Below are 21809 nucleotides of genomic sequence, written 5' to 3' on the forward strand. Positions count from 1 at the left end.
ATACTCCAGCGGTCTGCTGGAGATGGCTCATGCTGCTGCTGCTGCTGCCAAGTCGCTTCAGTCATGTCCGACTCTGTGCGATCCCATAGACGGCAGCCCACCAGGCTCCCCTGTCCCTGGGATTCTCCAGGCAAGAACACTGGAGTGGGTTGCCATTTCCTTCTCCAATGCATGAAAGTGAAAAGTGAAAGTGAAGTCGCTCAGTCATGTCTGACTCTTTGTGACCCCATGGACTGCAGCCTACCAGGCCCCTCCATCCATGGGATTTTCCAGGCAAGAGTACTGGAGTGGGTCGCCATTGCCTTCTCCGGGAGATGGCTCATACATACCTATAAAAGCTGGTTACACAAATTTTCAGAGTTTGTACTAGTTAGTTATTAAACACTTACTATTAAATATTAATTATATACATTTACAATAAGCAAATTATACTAAAAGCAAATAACAGTATCAAAACTACTATATCATGCTGATATCTCTAAAGTTACGATGTAAATATATTTTTTCTAAGACTTTCTTATTTTGAAATTTTGATCAACCCCTTAGATTGTGCTCCCATAGATATAAAATGAAGACAATAACAGCACAACCTTATAGAATTGTTGTGAAGATTAAGAAAATTAACATAGGGCATTTAGTATGTGTAATAGTGTCTCATACTAGAAAACAGTCAATAAATGTTCAAAGTAAGTACTATTAATATATGTGGAAATGAAGATAATAGGTGGAGAAGATTTTTGGCAGGATATTAATTTGAACAAAAACTACTTAGTTTCACTGTGCAGACGTAAGAACACATTCAAATAAGCACAGCTACAATTTTTTAGCTTATGAATGAGGGAGGAAGTGGGAACGGCCGTGGCTCCTGCGGTGATAGGGGGCCCGGCCTCTAGGGCGGCCTGTGCGCAGTTCGCAGCCCCGCCCTGGGCCTGGGGCTCCTGTCGCCTCGCAGTGATCCCGGTGCGCGCCGCAGCTCCAGCTGGCCCGCCAGGGGCGCCATTGGTAGCGGGGGTCAGAAAGGCGCTCGAAGCCAACCCCTTCTAGGACCGCTACTGCAAAAAGATCCAGCAGTTGTGCAGGTCTGACTCAGCTGCTTTTGAGTCCTGACTAGAGAAGTGCAGTGAGTTTAGCAAGCAGCCAGTGGGGCACTCCAAGCAAGGGGACTTTATCCCATGTGTGGCACGGAAGACACTGGGGAAACGGCCTGTGAGCCGAGGATTCACTAAGGACTAGACTCTCAGTTCAATCTTCAACATTGAGATGGTGAAAGACAAAACTGCCGAAGAAATAAAACAGATTTGGCAGCAGTATTTTGCAGCAAAAGAGAACAGTCTACGCAGTTATTCCTAAAAAGTTTGATTTGATTTGGAACCGGGCTTAGTCCTGTCCAACATTTCTGTGTGGCCTACCAAGAAGGGAAGGTTATGAGTTTTTTGTCCGGCAATGGACAGGTACTGAACTCCACTTCACTGCACTTATAAATATTCAGATCCCAGGGGAAGCTGCGGCCAGTCAGCTGATTCTATATCATTACCCTGAACTTAAGGAAGAAAATAGTATAGTGCTAATGACAGCAGAAATGGATTCCACATTTCTGAATGATGCTGAGGCACAGTGCCTGGCCAACAAAGTTCAGCTCTTCTATGCAGGGGGCTCTTCTATGCCACTGATCCAGAAGAGAACTACAGGTTAGTGGATATCTTTAACTTCAGACCCAATGAGTTCAAATGTCTGTCACCGCACAGTTGGAGCAAAGCGGACTTGGAGCCGAAGTGAAATGTTCTCAGAACGAGGATAAGACTTAGGGCTGTCTAGTTGGCTTGTAGAATTTTCTGCTCAGCCCTGGATGGTCCTGAGCCTACCCACCCCTTGAACTCTCCGAGGCTCAGTATCTATAATAAGTCGTCTCTAAGGAGTTGCCCTCTGTGCTTATTGCAAGAAGTAACATGGAGGTGAGCCCTGTTACGTGGTATTCAGGAACAAAGATACCTAAACATTCTGATAACTGTCTCCCAGCATACTTAAAACATCCTTTTCAAGTGTTTGAAATCACATCCAGAGACAATCAAGGATCCACAAGATGGTTGACTTGATCTTACGCACTGTAGGAGTATATTTGTTCTCTGGCCATTGTGACTGTGCAGCTCCCAATAATTAGTTCCTCACCTTTATAAACTGTGGCAGGATAGTAAGCTTGAGGACCTGCTGTAGTTAGATGTGGTCTTTGCATACTCTTCCCACTTGGCTGTCCAAAGGCATAACCCAGGTATCCTGTTAGACTCTATAACAATCACATATTGTCATCAGGATTAAAATTCTATCTAGATGCTCCAAGGACTGCTGTTAGTGTAGCTGGTTTGGAGTAGCAGTAGAATGCAGGTATATTAAACGCACAGGTACAGTGCCTGCTGCCTGCATATTTTTAAACCATAGTTTGTGACACCTGATTTTTTGCCTGTTGGAAGCTTTGTATTTGGAGGGGCTGAATTGTTGCAGTATAAAGAAATCAACTATTTTGTAAAGAGAGGATCAATCCAGATTTGCTTTTTGTTTTTCAAACAACTCTAAACCTTGCCAGTATTATATTAATAGAAAAGGTAGGCAGAAGCAAATGCACCGTATTGTGTGTGGGGGAAATGTAGCAATAAAATAAAGTCTGGCTTATTAAAAAAAAAGTATGGATGAATCCTCACAATACATTTAATGTCAGCGATCACAATAGTAAATGTCATAAAGAAAGGAGACTATTGAAAGACAGCAGAAGAAGCAATTCAGAAAACAGTGTAGATAAGAAAATGATGAAATTATGTTATGAAAGTTCATTATTTCGTTCCCATCCCAGGGAGTCACCATCTTCTATCTTTGTTTTTCTTTCCATGCAATTCAAAGTCAACTTTAGCTGCAGTTGACATTGGTAAAGGTCACAGCTGTGGCATCAACTTAATTGGACAAGGATGATTTGTTATTTTTTTTTTCCAGTTTGGTAGAAATGCCAAAATCATTTTAGGGCAACAGGCAAACAGTAGTCCTATTCAGGAGCTTAAAGGCATCCAAGTGAAAATTGCATTCTGCTTGGTGCCTGGAGGTTTAAAGCAAGGTGGATTTGTTTTCCCTGTTTTATTCCTGCCAAAAATCTGTTGCAAAGTAATTTCTAAGAACTCTCAAAGAAGTGCACCTGGAATTACCAGACAAAGGGTCTCGACCTAGACTGCATTTTTTAATCATTGGGAGCTTTGCTCACACCTGATGCCAATATTTTCAATTCTATTGTACTCCAGTAGAAGCACAGGGTAGTTTTGGAGATTATTCAAAGCTCCTAGATTATTCATGTTTACAGCCAAGGTTGAGAGGTATTAAAATCTGTACTGTAGGAATAGGAAACGACTCTCCCAGGTAGCTCACTTGTAAAGAATCCACTTGCCAATGCAGGAGACACGAGTTCAATCCCTGGAGGAGGAAATGGCAACCTACTCCAGTGTTTTTGCCTGGAAAATCTCATGGACAGAAGAGCCTGGCAGGCTACAGTCCTTGGGGTCGCAAAGAGTCAGGCATGATTTAAAAACTAAACAACACAGTGGAGAAGTAAGCTTGTCCTTTCCCCCCACTTTGCTGCTTCTGGAAGAGATTTCCCAACTAGCCCAAAGGTTTTCAGTTTTATAAAGATCTGTTTTTCTACCAGCTCTCTGTCCCTAGCTAACCATTTAGTTACCTGTAATACCAAGCAGCTGCTCATGTTCTTTCCATGATACAGAAATATGTTTTATATCTTTGTATGCCCAGGGTTATTGTGAGAATAAAAATGAAAACATGAATCTAAAATATCTGCATAAAATACTACAACTAAGGAATTTTGTTTGGGTTTCATTTTTGGTCTTAGGAAATCATAATTGCTTTTTTAATTACTTCCCAGTAGATGTGGCATATTTGTGGCAAGGAAATTAAGTTTATATTATATAATGTTTTACATGTTACTGTATGAACATATATATTACATATGCACATAAATATTTTAAACTAACACTATAAATTATAAGACATATGTTTAATATCAGTTCAGTTCAGTCGCTCAGTTGTGTCCAACTCTTTGCGACCCCATGAACCGCAGCACCCCAGGCCTCCCTGTCCATCACCAACTCCCGGAGTCCACCCAAACCCGTGTCCAATGAGTCGGTGATGCCATCCAACCATCTCATCCTCTGTCGTGCCCTTCTCCTCCTGCCCTCAATCTTTCCCAGCATCAGGGTCTTTTCCAGTGAGTCAGCTCTTCGCATCAAGTGGCCAAAGTATTGTTTAATATGGTAAAGATAAAAATGGAAACAACAAAGGCCCTTTAATGCTTTCTTCTTATTACTGGTATGCATATATGTACCCTGAAATGGTCTGAAACCAAATTCTCATTTATTCTTCATCCTTGGTACATGTATGCTGTAATAAAATACTACATAGAGAAATTGATTATTTGGATATCTCTATGAACTTATTTTAAAGACATGTTAGCTCCATAAGGATATAATTCATTTAATCCTTCTGAAATTAAAATAGGAACAAGACATTTTTGTTAGAAATGTTAATATACATAAGTCTAGGAAAGCATACTGATATTCAGAGAAAATGCTACTAAATATCTTTTATGTAAAGAATGACCACCAGTTTGCATTTTCCTTTCTTTTCTTTTATAATTGAGACTTTATTGTTTGTACACATTTCTTAATGTATGAACTGAAATTTTAAAAGGCATGTAGTTATAATTTCTTTTAAACAGTTATTGCAGTGACTTTCCAGCCTGACATTTGAAAGCAAATTTTTCTTAAGAGTATATCAAGTACCTACATCTTCAAGTTTTGATAAACTATTACATCATAAGTCTCACCAATTAACAGTTTAATATTATATATACTACAGATTCAAATTTTCAATCTTTCACAGCACAATAACAAAGTTACTAGGGAAATTAGACTATTGCCACCAAGGATGTTATAGAGAACATGTCATTCTGACAAGAGCCACAATCAAAGAGTGATTTTCTGTAGGAAACAACTATACTAAAAAAAAAATGAGAATAGAAGTAATGTAAATATTCAAGGCATAGTCAATGCACAACTGTAACTACAAATTGTCATTTAGTATGCTAAGTATTATAGGATATAAAAGCTACTGCCCTACCTATGGATATTTAACACTCAAGACTACCAAAACCTCCCATACTTAACATGTTGCTCTTTTCTGGTTGTACCAAAACCAAAAACCACCACCAATGGCAACCAGCAAATGAGTTAACCTCTTAAAAGTGAAGCACTTACACTAAAAAAAAAAAAAAAAAGAAAAGTGATGAGGTGAGATTTTCTCCTTCTTAAAAAATGTTTCTAGAACTACTAAAAAAAAGGTTGTATTTACAAAATAATTGATGAAAATATTCACTTGGATTGTACTTAGAAGGGAGATGGGAACCAGTGATTATATGTGGTAAGTACATGTGGGCTTGGTTGCTTTAGTTGTGTCCAAATCTTGGTGACCATATGGACTGTAGCCTGCCAGACTCCTCTTATCCATGGGATTCTCCAGGCAAGAATACTGTAGTGGTTTGCCATGCCCTCCTCCATGGGGTCTTCCAGACCCACAAATCAAACCCAGGTCTCCTGTGTCTCTGGAATTACAGGTGTATTCTTTACCCAGTGAGATCCTTGGGAAGCCCCACACGATATTAATCAGACTTGGCCTTTTCTACCTACTTCATCAGATACTGGACTCTCCTTTTTAGTTCCTCTGTTTTCCACAGCTAAATCTTCGTTGTTATCATGGTTAGTCACTTGAGGCTCTTTATCCTTCTCTTTGCACATTTTTTTTTTAGTGAAGATTCATCCTTTCTGCCCACCTTTTTGACTTTATTTACACTTTTGTGGTAGAAGGTTAAATGACACCATCATCACTCTCCTCTTGTAAGGCTCGATCACAACTACCCTTGACAGATCAGACCTTCCTTCCTCTCGGGCATCCTGGTGATGACGGCTCCTGCCGTGTGCCCCAGGCCTGGATACCCCTGAACCTTCGTGAGCTGGGCGGCAGGGCCACTGCCACTCCCCAAACTGCCTGAGTGGCTGGGTTATTACACACCAGAGATGGTGGGAGAACCACCAGATGACTTGTTCCATTTTCTTGTCCTGTATTTTCATTAGAATTTCTTGGATGCTCATCAGATAGTATTGACTTTCATGGTATCTTCAAAGATAAAGTTATGTTAAAGATGTGTTGCTTCTCATCACCAGTTGGCTATTCATAAGTAAGACAGCCCTCAACCTCCTGTCCATTGATGATCAATACAAGAGATTTTTTCTTTAAGACTAGAAATTCTCATCTAACCTTTCTTTTGTCTCTTTAGATGCAGTAAAATCTTAATCCTAAAAAAAAAAAAAACAACTATGAGATATTTCCTTATAACACTTGCAAAAGAAAAGGACATCCATATGGAATTTAATCAATTTGGTTGTTGCTTGCTCTTTAGCGGCTCAGTTGTACCCAACTCTTTGCAACCCCTTGGACTGTAACCCACCAGGCTCCTCTGTCCATGGAATTCTCCAGGCAAGATTACTGGAGTTGGTTGACATTTGTTTCTCCTGAGGATCTTTCTGACTCAGGGATTGAATCCAGTGCATTGGCAAGCAGATTCTTTACCACTGAGCCACTAGAGAAGCCCTTACTCAGCTTCCTGTGATCATTTTATTGGCAGTATTTTCTTTCTTCTCTCTGGTGGAATTCATTCACTTGAATATCTTGCATTAACTTGGAATCTACTAGAAGCTTTTTAACAAGGGGAACCTGATGAGATTCTAGTTTTAAGAAGCTAATTCCAGTAGTAACATAGAAAGAATAGGATAAGATAATAGAAACAAAATTATTGGGAGAATAATATTATTGATAAGAGCAATGAGACAGTAGCAGCAGGAAAGGAACATGGAATGAATTTGAGAAATGCAAAGGACACAAAAATTTAAGGAAAATGTGAGGAAGTGAAGGTGGGAAGACTAGATGATTATGCTAAGGAAATTAGCTGAGAAGAGAGGGGACAAATCTTTGGGGGACTTAGTAGGATGGCAGGAAGATTATGTACATTTTTAGTATGATATAGAGTGAAGAATGCGAAAAAGATAATGAAGACAAAGTTTGAGATATGAAATAAGGATTTAAAATTCAGAAGCAGCATTAAGGAATATGAATATGATCACAAGGTGGAGAGTTGGATGTGGAGTGGAGTAGGGACACATAGCTTCTGAGAGGGGAGATAAGTTGGAAAAGATGAAGGTGTCGATGAATTTTTATGTAGATGGACAGGAGTTCAAAAAGAATAATATACTCCATGGCCTACAGTTTTCCAATGAAAATTTGATCCTTAGCAGGCCTATACTTCTTCCCAGTGGTCCTTTTCAGGCATTAGCAAGTTCCATTAGGTGGGTATCCTGAATTGGCAGGCTTCTCTCTTTAACATTGCTGTCCTGGAAACCTGTGCTGGCATCTGTGACTAAACACCAGATACCCAGTGCCAAGAATCATGTGTGTGAGAGCACAGAATTTGGAATTCAACAGACCAATTATAAATCCTGGATTTAGCCAGTTATTTGTAAAATGTTGGAAACTGAAGCAAAGACTGTGGTTATTCTTTTTGTGAAATAGAGCTAGCAATATAAAACAATGAGCCTAATTAACTAAAAGGCTAAATTTATAGCATAAAACCTGGCATGTAGTGTATCTAGTGTTTAAGAGAGTAGATATTAAAGCCAAATTGTCTGGATGTGAATTTTTGCTCTGCCACTCCTCAGCTGTGTAACAGACGCAACTTTTAAACCAATTCGCTCCTACTGATATGGGAATAATAGTACCATTTTCTTCAAAAGGTTGTTGTAAGGATAAGCTATGTATTATAATTTTCAAGATTATTTGGGCTAATAAGATATTATTTTGTGTCCTTCTCTACCGAAGTGTCCATCACACAGTTCTACGTGGAGTTTGACAATGAGAAAATAATTTCAACGTTCATCAAAAGAATCCCCACAAAAGAATTTACAAAAGCAACAGGAAACATAACATCTTGATATTTGCTGAAAGTTATTACACATTTTTGTGCCAGCACTGGCAAAAGACAAGAAAATTATTTATCATTTTGATCCACCCTCAGTGCATTGTGAATTAAATGTTTCAAAGAAAATTAGAAGTAGTATCCTTGCTTTTCATCTCTATATAAAATGCATCAATATTCAGGATTTCAAGAAATCATAGACAGTGTTTTTGAGTTCCCTAGAGTGCTGGTGTTAGACTTTCCTTTGGCATATTGTGGCCGTTTTTGATCTCTTTGTGAAAGTAAGAATATTTCTGGAGTGTCTGCAGGTATGTAACCAGGAAGTTATTCACATCAATTATACTCCAAGAGCTAACTTTTCCCTTTCGAAGGCTATTGCATGGATTCCAACTATGGTTCCAGTTGTTCAATAGTAATAATGATAGTGAGAATTTTAATTTCCATAGTTCTTTATGGCTATTGCCTAGGTGTTTTATTAGATCATCACAATAAATAGCGTGCATCTTACTATAACCATTTTACTTAAAAAGGGAACTTCAACTAAAATCCAGGTTTCTTATGCCAAGTCTAGTGCAACAAACTGCCTGCTCAAAAATGTGCATTACTTAGAATCTTAAAGATATGCTAACAAAAACAATAGATGTTTAAATATGCAGTGCTTCTTATGTTATCACAACACAAAATGTATAGAGCACTCTGGGTGACTGACTTCCTGCTGACGGCTTTACACAAGTTTTCTCAGTTAAAATCAAGAAAAACATTGTGAAGCGGTGCTGACAGTATTCTGATGTTATAAGAGAGGAAGACTGAGGGTCATGGAGGCTTGTAACCCATCTTAGGTCTCAAAACTGGGTCATTGACAACTGAGATTTTTGGGGGGTTTATTTTTAGTTCATTGAGGCAAAATTAGTGCATAACATTATATTAGTTTCAGGTTTGCTCCTGCTCATGCTCAGTCATGTCCAGCTCTTTTCAACCCCTTGGACTGTAGCCCACCAGTCTCCTCTGCCCATGGAATTTTCCAGGCAAGAATACTGGAGTGGGTTGCCATTTCTTACTCCAGGGTATCGTCCTGACCCAGGGATGGAATTCACGTTGCCTTCATTGGCAGGCAGATCCTTTACCACTGGAGCTACCTAGGAAGCCCTGTATGTAGTGTATACACTACAAAATGATTAACACAATAAGTCTAGTTACCATCTGTTACCATGCAATTAACTTCCAATCTTCACACCCCATGCCCTTCCACTGGCAATCACCAATCTGTTTTCTGTATATGTAAGTGTGTTTGTTTTCATTTTTTAAAAAGATTTGCGGACTTCAAATATGAGAGATCATATGGTAATTGGTATTTGTCTTCGTCTGGCTTAATTTCACTTAGTGTATTGTCCTCAAGGTCCGTCCATGTTGTTTTCAATGGCAAGATTTTATTATTTTGTGTTCAAATAAAATTGCACTGTATTATTGTTGTTCAGTTGCTAAGTCATCTCCGACTCTTTGCAACTCTATGGACTGCAGCTAGCCAGGCTTCCCTGTCCTTCACTATTTCCCAGAGTTTGCTCAAATTCATGTCCATTGAGTCGATAATGCTATCTAACCATCTCATCCTCTTCTGCCCCTTTTCCTTTTGCCTTCTATCTTTCCCAGCATCAGGGTCTTTTCCAAGGAGTCAGCTCTTCGCATCAGGTGGCCAAAATATTGGGGCTTTAGCATCAGTCCTTCCAATGAATATTCAGGGTTGATATTGTTTAGGATTGACTGGTTTGGTCTGGCAATCCAAGGCACTCTCAGGAGTCTTCTCCAGCATCACAATTTGAAAGCATTAATTCTTCAGCACTCAAAGTTAAGTAGTTACCACATCTTGGTTATTGTAAATAAATAATGCTGTGATGACTTTAGGGGTGTGTATATCTATATATCTCTACAAGTTAGCGTTTTTAAACTTTTTTTTGGAATAAGAGCCTCTCTAATACTTGTGAGCTGATATCTTATTGTGGTTTTGATTTTTATTTCCCTTATAGTTATGATGAACAGCTTCTCATTTGCCTGTTGACCATCTGTATGTCTTCTTTAGAGAAATGTCTGTTTAGACTCTTTGAACATTTTTTATTGAATTGTTGGGTTTTCTTGCTGTTGAGTTGTTTGAATTCTTTATATCAAAGTTCATTCAAGTTTTTCTGTAACAGCTTTCAGGAAAAACCCAAACAAACTTTCTGGCCAACCCAGTGATTTTGGATACTGACCCATTATAGGATATATGATAATGGATGTACAGCACACTCACAAGTACTCAGTTAGTGTTAGCTTCTCATGGTAGGCAAGAGATTATCAACTGAGCTGATATTTCCATTAAAAAAATCATTGATGCTTTTGGAAATTTGCCATAATGCCACTAAATGTCACATCATGGCTGATGGTTTAATTCAGAGCGGCAGACTGCTGGAGGGTGGGGGCTGAGGCATATCTTCATTATTGCTGCTAAGTCATGTCAGTCGTGTCCGACTCTGTGCGACCCCATAGACAGCAGCCCACCAGGCTCCCCCGTCCCTGGGATTCTCCAGGCAAGAACACTGGACTGGGTGGCCATTTCCTCCTCCAATGCATGAAAGTAAAAAGTGAAAGTGAAGTCGCTCAGTCGTGCCCGACTCTTAGCGACTCCATGGACTGCAGCCTACCAGGCTCCTCGGTCTGTGGGATTTTCCAGGCAAGAGTACTGGAGTGGGGTGCCATTGCCTTCTCCATCTTCATTATTAGAGTTCCTCTAATGCTCATCACAATACATTGTGCACGTGCGTGCTCAGTTGTGTCCGACTCTTCCTGACCCCACGGAATGTAGCCCGCGAGGCTCCTCTATCCATGGGATTTTCCAGGCAAGAACCCTGGAGGAGGTTGCCATTTCCCCTGCAGAGGATCTTCCCAAACCAGGGAACAAATCTGCGTCTACTGTGTCTCCTACCTTGTAGGCAGACTCTTTACCACTTGAGCCATCAGGGAAGCCTTGCTCATTACAATATACTGTGACTAACAGCAAATGTTGGATGGATGAACAAACAAATGAATAAATTAATAAATGAGGAATTTTGCAAAGAGAATGATCCCACATTAGCCAAATTACATTGTGTCCATGAGCAATCATATCTGTCTCTAAGGCTGTTCATATCCATAAAATTATTCTATCATGGAGAGTAAACATATTTTCATGACAGCAGTGGCTATGAATTTTCATATTAGACATATGTGCTTTTCATATTTCATCATTAGTCATGAGTACATTGTGAATTTCAGTATCCATGATAGGAACAGCTTTACCTTTAGTACTTTCTTCTACTTGTGTTAATTATCCCATTTGAGGCTACAGTAGTGTCAACGGAAAAGTAAGCCGGAGGTTCTGGCCATTTAGTTTCCAATAGTTTATAAAATATTCTAATTTTATTTTAAAATAAAACATAAAAGCCATGAATGCCTGACTGTCCTTTTCATGGATGATGATACAACAGCTGTATTTAAGTTATCTGAGACATACCAAAAAAGTTTGTTTTTTTTTTTTAACAAAAGTTTTATTTTTTTAAATAAAAAATCTTATTGTCCAGACCTTGATCAAAATACAGAATAGGGCTAGTGAATTCATTGAATCCCTGTGAGCCTTTAATTTTGCCACTGCTCATTCTCTAAGGCTAAATTTACTACCAGGCTGTAATCTATTCCAGAATCACTCCCGATGCAGTTAAGACGTGTATTGGGGAACCCTCCGTATCACCTGTGGCACCTTGGTATCGAAGGATGTAGATAACAGGGATGTTCGCTGGTTGCTTTTAAAAAGACACAGGAGCAGAATTTCCTACTCTATTTCTACAAAATTGACCATTTCTAAAACTGGAATTCATCTTACTTTCATAGATTAGGGACTCAGTTTCCCATTAATACTGGAATTGGGGTCCTTCCATGAATGCCAACCTGCTTTGCTGAGCACTTAAGAAATCCCAAGTTATGTTTCCCAGGTCTCTCAATGGACAAAAAGCAATATCCTCCTACTCCCTACATCTCCTTGAATCTGTGACTGAATAAGATAGTGTAATGATAATGGTGCTTTCACTACCTGCTGCCAGTAATGCTGTTTCACATGACTGACAGAAATCCATCCCTGCCAACCTCCACAGAAGGCAGTGGCACCCCACTCCAGTACTCTTGCCTGGAAAACCCCATGGACGGAGGAGCCTGGTAGGCTGCAGTCCATGGGTGGCCAAGAGTCCGACAAGACTTAGCAACTTCACTTTCACTTTTCACTTTCATGCACTGGAGAAGGAAATGGCAACCCACTCCAGTGTTCTTGGCTGGAGAATCCCAGGGACGTGGGAGCCTGGTGGGCTGCTGTCTGTGGGGTCGCACAGAGTTGGACATGACTGAAGTGACTTGGCAGCAGCAGTTGCCAACCTCCCCACACAGTTGCCCAGCTATGCCTGAAATTGTCACACCCTTTTGACATTATAAATGCTGGACGCTTGTCTAGAGCCACTCTTCACAATTAGGAAGGTGTTGCTCTCTCCCTGAATTGTTGGTCCTCACTTCCTCCTCACTGATGCTGCTGAACCCCAGCAATGGCCCAGTAGAATCTCAAACTGCATTGCATGGCACTGAGACAATCAGAAACATGGCCTTAGTCTCATTAAGCTTTTACTTCGTGGCTCAGTTGGTAAAGAATCTGCCTTCAATACAGGAGACCCAGGTTCGATTCCTGGATTGGGAAGATCCTCTTTAGAAGGAAATGGCAACCCACTCCAGTATTCTTGCCTGGAGAATCCCTTAGACAGAGAAGCTTGATGGGCTACAATCCATGGGGTTGCAAAGAGTCAGACATGACTGAGCAATGAACACTCTCACTTTCCATGATGTTAAAAACAGACCTCCTCTAGCTTCTCCGTATGCTTAATATTTCATTGGCACAAAATAGCTAAAATATTTTAATTTTCAACATTAAAATATGTGAAAAAAATTCACTTAAGACTGCCTGATTTCCTACTTTTATTTTTTTGTCACTTTTTGCCATTTGCTTGTGCTTCGAGATAAACTCATATTTTGATCATAGGTACGGTAGCCAAAATGTTGCCATACTTAATGTGTTGAAAGACATAAGGTCACCTAACAATAACCATGTGTAATAATACGTTAGTTATTTTATTAAATTAATGTATATTTGTCATGACAATTTTAGCAATTAATGTTAGTAGTAATTATACTAATAGTAGCTGGCATTTTTATTGAGTTCTGCTATACCCATATGAACTTATTTGATACTCACAAGTCTCTAAAAGAAAGACTTATTATCCTCATTAAATATTTTTTCTTTTGAATTGACTTTAGACTTAGAAAAACATTAAGATAGTACAGAGTTCCTATATTTCCTGTACATCCTTTAATGTTAACATCTTATATAGCCATGACATAGTTGTCAAAACTAAGAAATTGGCAATCGTATAATACCATTACCAAACCACAGACCTAACTGGGGTTTCACCAGGTTTTCTACTTGTTGTTTTTGGTGGGTTTGTTTTTTTTTTTTTTCCTGTTTCAGGATCCATTTCAGGGAACCTCATTGCATTGTCTCATCATGTCTCAGTCTCCTCTTGTCTGACAGTGTTTCATTCCTTATATTTCCATGATCTTGACACTTTTGGGACCAGTGATCAGATATTTTATAGACTGTCTCTCTGAGGATCTGTCTGGTGTGTTTTTATGCTTAGATTGGATTGTGGATTTTTGTGAATAATACCACAAAAGCACAGACAGGACAGATTTCAGGAATATTCTGTAGTGCAGATTATATTAAAATTATATTTTCAAAAATAAGTGGGAATGTATAAGGAAAACAATTTAGGGGAAAGTAGAAGAAATAACCATGGCAGAGAGACAGAGCCAGGAGAGGAACTATTATGAATAATGGAAGACATGAAAACACTTTCTGTGAACGCACATGTGTGTGTTTCTCACATTCACTTGTGAGAAGGAATAGAAAGACAAGAAATGTAGCGAAACATACTCAGAGAGGAGAGGGAGAGAGAAACTGGGCAACCAAAGAAAGAGGTTAAAGAGTGGGTTTTATAGGCACTTCTGTTTCCAGACCCAGGAATTTTCACTTAACCTGAACATATCTGTTTCAGCTTCGCTTTTATTACAGTTGCCCTGTCAGCATTTTGGAGGATGCAACATAGGGGAATGTAGGGAATCTGCGAGGAAAAGAGGTGGGGAACAAAGAGGTAACTGTATGTAATGTGGATGACTTTGAAAGCAGAGCTGAGCATCTAGGTTGGAAGGTAGAATTAGGCAGACCCTGAGACATCTGCGCCTTGCACTCTAATGGATGCCTCACTGCTTTCACCTTTCCCCAGGTACAACTGCTTTCTTTGGGATCCTCAGTGTCCTCCTTCCTCAGTCCCATGCCTCTTCCGATCCTTTCCCTGGCCTCTTCACCTGGGGAGGCAGGCACTGCTCATCCTTCAGTTCTCGTTTATAATACCACTTCTTCAGGAAAACTTATCTGACCCTCCAGATGGGTCAGCTCACCCTACTGTGTGCTGTTCCCTCAAAGTAATCTAAAATCTTAACTCATAATCATTATCCAAATTGTATTTAATTAAAGTTTCCTGGAAGTACTTATTTTACATGCAGTTCTTCCATCGGACTGGATGTTCGTCTGCCATATTCTGGCCACATCATGGTCAAAAGTAGTTTTTGAGTAAATGAATGACATACATTTTACAACTTAAAAAGGAAGAGAGTATGTTTAATGGTTGTGGCAAAGATGCTTATTTGTGAAGGGATGTAAATACTTTAAATCAGTTGTCCTTAATCATTTGGGATTTTGCAGAATTCTTAATTTTATATAAGCAGTGGACTGTCTACAGAAAATAATACTTATAATTTAATACCAGTGGACATTAGTTTAAAAAACTTTGTTTTAAAGGTTCTTTTTAGAAAGTTATGAAAATGAGGTTAGATTGAGAAGTTGAAGGTTATTTGGGCATTCTGTGTTTCTAAAGAAATACTGCTAGACAGTAAACTTTAGCTTCTTTGTATTTCCAATAAAATGAGATGAAAGGAAATGCATTTAAAATTTTAACAGGAAAGTCTCAGATGAATTAAAGTTTAGTAATTACAAACCATTTAATCTCTGGAGATTAACTGTTGTATTGTAAACATGGTTTTTCTAATGTTTTTCATTAGTATAGAGATGCTATATTTGGAAAGCATTTTATAAGAAATGTTGGCTTAAAAAACTAAAGCTTATTGAGTTAAAATATCAACTTTTCCTAATTAATTTTTAAAGTGGCCATTTATTAGGATTCAGTATGATTAAAAATTGAATATTTGAATGAAGTCTATCATTTACTGGCTTGTTGAATTTGGGCAAGTCTCTTAACCTTCGAATTGTAGTTTCTTTATTCTTAAAAGGTAACATAGTTCGTTACAGAGATGTAATACACATAGCTTTTTCTAAAATATGGCAAGGACTCTATAAAGACAGACTGTTATCCCTCTCCCACAGAGTCCAAAAACATAGTTTAGAACACTAGACCCTAACTAAGGTCAAGAATACTCTGTAGATATCCTCTTTCTTTTTACCAGTGTCTCATAATACAGAAACTAGACCCCTGCAGAAAATTATATGATTTGAGGGTGAAATGGGGGCTTATATAGTATTTAAGTAAGTGGCTGACACATCCTGTCAACCACTATCACACCTAGTAGAGAAGTATTAAAACGGAGTTGAATGAACATAAAATTGGCATCTGATAGGTTGGGTTAAATCTCTAGCTCTACCTGTTTTACTTTGGTGACTCGGAGGACGTTAGTTTCTTTACTCAAAAGATGGAGCATCACAGAGTTCAGATATGACCTCATCTGAAGAGTTCCATGATGTTTCTGTTCATCAAACAACTTCCTTTAGACTGTCTTGATGTGAGATGTTACAGAGCTGAAAAAGGCATTGTCCTTGCCTTTAATATGTTCCTGATCTTGTTTATTGGTCAGGACTCCTGGGAATTAAATTGTCAACAAAAAAGATTATTTCAATCACTTCATTCATATTATGATCCTCTTTATAAGGGAGATATGTCCTCCTCCATCCAATTCACTCTCTATTCCCCAAACCCTACTTCTGGCAAACACCAATCTATTTTCTGTAACTGTGAGCTTATATTCTTTTTTTTTTTTAATTATATATGTGTGTATATATATATATTTATTTATTGAAGTGTAGTTGAGTTACAGTGTTTAAAATACATGGCAAGTACAAGTTATACATATAAACATATATTACTTTTGAAATTATTTTCCATTATAGATTATAATATATTGACTATAGTTCCCTGTGCTATACAGTAAACCTTCATGCTTGTTTATGAGCTTATTTTTTTTTTTTCATTTTTTTAAGTGAGATCATGCAGAATTTGTCTTTCTCTGTCTCCTTATTCCACTCAACATAATACCCTCAAGTTCCATTAACATTATCCCAAATGGCAAATTCTCATTATTTTAATGGCTGAATAATATTCCATAGTCTATATACATATATATCATATATTCTTTATAAGTGTGTCCAAATGATGTACTCTTCTTAGGTTGATGGGGATGCATTTAAGTGGAATTGCTGTATTATATTTCAGTCCTATTTTAAAATTTGTTAGAAATAACCATTGTTTTCCATAGTGACTATACCATTTTACATTCCCACCAAGAGTGCACAAGGTTCCCTTTTCCTATGTCTTCACCAACACTTGTTATTTCCTATCTTTTTGATAATATCCATCTAACAGATGTGAGGTGCTATTTCATTGTGGTTTTGATTTGCATTTTCCTGATAATTAGTGATTTTGAGCATCTTTTCATGAACCTGTTGGCCACCTGTTTGACTTCTTTGGGGAAAAGCCTATTCAAATCTTTAGCCCATCTTTTAATTAGACGGTTTTGTTTTGCTTAAGTGTATTGTTGAATATGATTTGCTAAAATTTGTTGAGAATTTTTGAAACCATATTCATCAAGAGTTATTTTTCTTGTTTAGTCACTAAGTCATGTCTAACTCTTTTGTAACCCCATGGACTGTAGCCTGCCAGGCTCCTCCATTCATGGAATTTGTCAGACAAGAATGCTGGAACTGGTTGCCATTTCCTACCCAGAAGATAAAGCCATGACTCTGATATTGGCAGGCAAATTCTTTACCAATGAGCCAACAGGGAATCCCTCATCAAGAATATTGGCCTATAATTTTATTTTCTCATGGTATCCTTATCTGGTTTTAGTATTAGTGTAATACTAGACTCATAAAGTGAATTTAGAAGTGTTCTCACCTCTTCTATTTCTTGGAAGAAATTGAGAGGAATTTCTTGAAAAGAATTGCTATAAATTAACTATTTTAATTGTTGGATAGAATTCACCAGTGAATCCATCTATTACTGGATGATAGTACATGGAGAAAATGAAATATTTATCACCACTAAAGAGATATGAGCCACCAAGCCATAGAAAGACATTGAGAGACCTTAAATATATATTACAAAATGAAAAAATCCTATCTGAAGTGGCTTTATTCTGTAGGATTCCAACTATGAATATTCTAGAAAAGGAAAAACTATGGAAAAAATTAAAAGACTAAAGGTTGCCAAGGGTGAGGAGGGTAGGGATGAATAGGCAGAACACAGAGGATTTTTAGAGCAGTGAAAATACTATGTATGATAGCATAATGATGGATATATGTTACTACACATTTGTCCAAACCTATAGAATTTCATCTACTAGTGAATCCAGATATTAATATACACCATGGACATTCACTGATTATGATGTGTTAATGTACATTCACCCTTGGTAACATTTGTACCACTCTGGTGAATGATGTTGATAATGGGAGAGTCTATGCATGTGTGAGAACTGGGGCTTTATGGACAGTCCCTATACTTATCAATTTTTTGTGAAGCTAAAACTATCCTAAACAACAAATAACAGCAACAAAAATATTGCAATTTAGGTGTTATTGACCTAATTTAGTATGGCAGTAGAAAACAGGCCCTCCAAAGTCATATGTAGTGTCTAAGACCCTGCTTTATTTATGTGCTAATCCAGAACAGAATTCACATGTTTTTCAACGCCAAAATACACTGTAATTCCCCAAAGCCAGTTCCCATTCTTTGTTAATTCATCAGATTCAATAAGGCTTCTTTCTTTTAGAAAGAGCTATTTCACTGATAGCAAATGCCTACATTAAGGATTGCATGTATTATGTTTAATGCAACTAGTTCTAAAAACAAATATTATGTTTTTGTATTTAAAGTAATTTAATTTTTCATGCTTTATTGCTCACATTGATGAAGTGATGTATAATTTCCTCCAGTCGTTAAAAGAAATTAATTTATGTAATTTTCTTTCCTGAAGCAAGTTAAAATAACTCTTGTAAACAGATGCAGAAGTTGACAAACCAGCCAACCCAGTTGTGAAGTATAGGAGCACAAGGGTAGACTCTGGCAAACTTGCGGAGGAGGAAAACGGCACTGTCGTTCTTCCCTCCTGCTCTTTGTGAACTTAATAGTAAATGAAGCCCCTTTTAGATCTTGTCCAAGTTAGCCAAGGCCTACAAAAGTAGATAGGTAGATAGACAAAAGCTTTTATTCTGCTCATATTTCTTACCTAAACCTCACCACCAAAGTCTGGAAGCACTTTCATAAATGTACAATATTTGCATAAGAAAATATAATTAACGAACATTAGCATTTTTCAATATGGGCATATTTATATTTTAAGGAAGATATTCAATACTTACTCTTAAATGTAATCTCCATCATTGGTGAACCTGTTATTTTTTACAGCTTACCTAGCTGGGTTAGTTTTCCTTCCTGTTGGTTTCTGTAGCAAATGGTTTCTATCTCAGCTCTTATGTTGTTCTGACAGTTTTATTTTGTTGATTTGACTCCCAGTATCATTAACATCTGTGTTTACAAGCAATAAATATTGACCCTTACCAAGTTAAATGAAGGAGATTTTAATGGTAGACCATCAGGAGCTCATACTATCTGGGAGAAGGCAGAAGTAACAAAGTTGAGGCTGGACAGAAACAGAGGCTGCTTCAGAAGACTGGGAATGTGAACCATAAGAAGTGTCTCACTGTAGAAACAACTTGGACAAGTGAATTTACTGAAATTAATATATTTATATTAATTTTTAAATATATTTAAATTAATAAATTAAATTTTTTAATTAATATATTTTATATTAATTTATATCTATAGATATAAATAAATCAATTAAATTTAAATAGATTTTAATAAATAGGTTTATTAAATCTATTTAATAGATTTATTTAATAAATTGATTTATTAAATCTATTTAATATATAGATTTATTAAATCTATTAAAAATAAATAGATTAAAATAAATATTTAAAATAAATTTTAAATTAATATATTTTATATTAATTTTTATCTATTTATAACCTCTTTTTAATCTAGTCAGTATTTACTTCCAAAAATGAAGGTTTCGATGACCCAATTTGGATCATGTGCATTTCTGTGTAGAAAGTAGCACAAAGACATTTAGAGTAATATGTAGGGTTTCTTGAGGTATAAAACAGTATTTGATTGGTAGGTGAAGCATTGGAGTCAACATAATTCTTTTTGTAACTTACAGTGAGATATTAGAAAATATCATATTTACTATTAAGAAAATAGGATGTGTACTAATTATTTCCCAGATAGATATGAGGTTAAAATAAAGAGGAAAGATAGGATTCCTGGTTTTTTTTTTTTTGAAGAACCAGAATCCTTAAAAGTTTATTATGCAAGAAATAAATATTTGCAGTAGGAAAGTAGTCTTACTGGACAGCACTCCTACAAAATTGAATAGAAATTATTTCATTCAATTTCATAGTTAGTATTTAAGGTACAGTTAAGGTCTCTGATATATACACATTTTCATTCAGTGTGGTTGCCATTATAGCATGTTTTACAAATGTATTAGGAATTCTTTGATGAAACTACTTCCCTCTTAATGTTCTCTTTCTCTCCAGCCTCAAGAAATCACTACTGAAGTCAATGAAACCCCACAAATTGAGACTACAAAGGAAGAGGTTCTACTCAGTACCCCTGAGTGCGACACTCAAATTGTAAGATTAATTTTATATGTTTTTAACAACATTCAACATGAAAACATGGACATAAGCATTTTTAAAATCCTAGTTTATGCCACCATGAAGCTGTCTATTTATATGCAATATCTACTATCTAAGGGCTTCCCTGGTAGCTAAGATGGTAAAGAATCTGTGGTGAATTCATTTTGATATTTGGCAAAACTAATACAATTATGTAAAGTTTAAAAATAAAATAAAAATTAAAAAAAAAAAAAAAAAAAAAAGAATCTGCCTGCAATGCAGGAGGCCCAGGTTCGATTCCTGGGCTGGGAAGATCTCCAGAGAAGGGAGTGGTTACCCATCCCAGTATTTCTGCCTGTAGAATTCCATGGACAGAGGAGCTGGGTGGGCTACAGTCATGGGGTCACAAAGAGTCGGACATGACTAAGCAGCTAACACTTTTCTTTCACTTCTGCTCTCTAAACATTGTACTTTTCATTTGATAATGCAGATGTTCTTTAGATATCAATCATGTGGTTATTCTAATAGGTGTAATTGCAAGACAATTGTAAGACAATTAGGAATATGAAGATGCCCTGGAAAAGAGATTGGCTACCCACTCCAGTATTCTGGCCTAGAGAATTCCATGGACAGTCCATGGGGTCGTAAAGAGTGGGACACGACTGAGTGACTTTCACTTTCATAAACTTGAATTGCCAGAGAGATAAGGTGGTCATTCCCAGAGTCACTTGACAGGAAGCTGTTAAAATATTAAAAGCAAACACAACTCCAAACAAAGAATGTGATTCAATAGTATTCTCCCCATAAAGCAAATAAACCTTGAATTACAGAGATATTACAATAGAGGAAGGGAAATTTTTACCCTTCAAATGATAACAGGAAATGAGGAATTTGTACTCTGTGCTTTTACTCTAAAAAGTGTAATGAAATTTTAACTCTGGAACTTTGGCACAATTACCGATCTGTCATATCTGGGCTTGAAAAATGGCAAATGTCAGTTGTATTTAATATATTCAAAGATAGCCTTTAATCTAGTTGACAAAATGGAAAGTGTCTGCTAAAACTATTCATCATGGAAAAAGAAATCAGGTGATAGCAAAGGAAATAAGGCAGAATAGAAACAAGTTAACCAAGTCAATCTCTTTTTCCTCTATCGACTGCCAAAGTAAATTTAGAAATACTAATTTCTCAGCAATTTCGCTTTCACATCTTATGTTGAAACATGTTCAAAACCAAAAATTTAGAATATAAGATTAATGAGAAGTAGAAATTCTGCAGTTTACTTCCAAGGGAAGAAGAAGTCAAGAAGGTTTGGGGAAGGAAGGACTATTTTTGCTATAGTTTGCAGAACAGATAGGGTTTTGATAGTGTGAGTCAATATCAGAGACAAGAAAACATCAGAATATGAGTAGAGAGTATCGAACAGAAAATGGTGGGATGTGTGGCTAAGATAATTTGGGACTTAAGTAGGAGGGGCACTGGGTTCCCAAGCTAAGGAGTTTGGTTTGAATTAGGGATATGGACTTCTCAGGTGGCATTAGTGGTAAAGAATCTGCCTGCCAATGCAGGAGAAATAAGTGACACGGATTTGATCCCTGGGTCGGGAAGATC

At 37.3% G+C, this 21809-nt stretch overlaps 1 protein-coding gene and 1 pseudogene across 3 annotated transcripts in view; both read left to right on the forward strand.

Moving 5' to 3' along the window:
• Positions 1 to 21809, forward strand: part of LUZP2 (leucine zipper protein 2) — a 517912-nt gene that overhangs the window by 475440 nt on the left and 20663 nt on the right. For 2 of the 3 annotated variants that reach the window (XM_027532163.1, XM_027532165.1), the window contains exon 10: positions 20118 to 20213. The exons of the other annotated variant lie outside the window; for it this stretch is intronic. In XM_027532163.1, coding sequence (XP_027387964.1) covers positions 20118 to 20213 — 96 coding nt within the window. The remainder of the gene's footprint in view (positions 1 to 20117; positions 20214 to 21809) is intronic. 3 annotated transcript variants of the gene reach the window in all.
• On the forward strand, positions 1183 to 1805 carry LOC113886170 (annotated as a pseudogene).

Source organism: Bos indicus x Bos taurus, chromosome 29, assembly GCF_003369695.1.
Source record: "Bos indicus x Bos taurus breed Angus x Brahman F1 hybrid chromosome 29, Bos_hybrid_MaternalHap_v2.0, whole genome shotgun sequence".
NCBI lineage: Eukaryota > Metazoa > Chordata > Mammalia > Artiodactyla > Bovidae > Bos > Bos indicus x Bos taurus.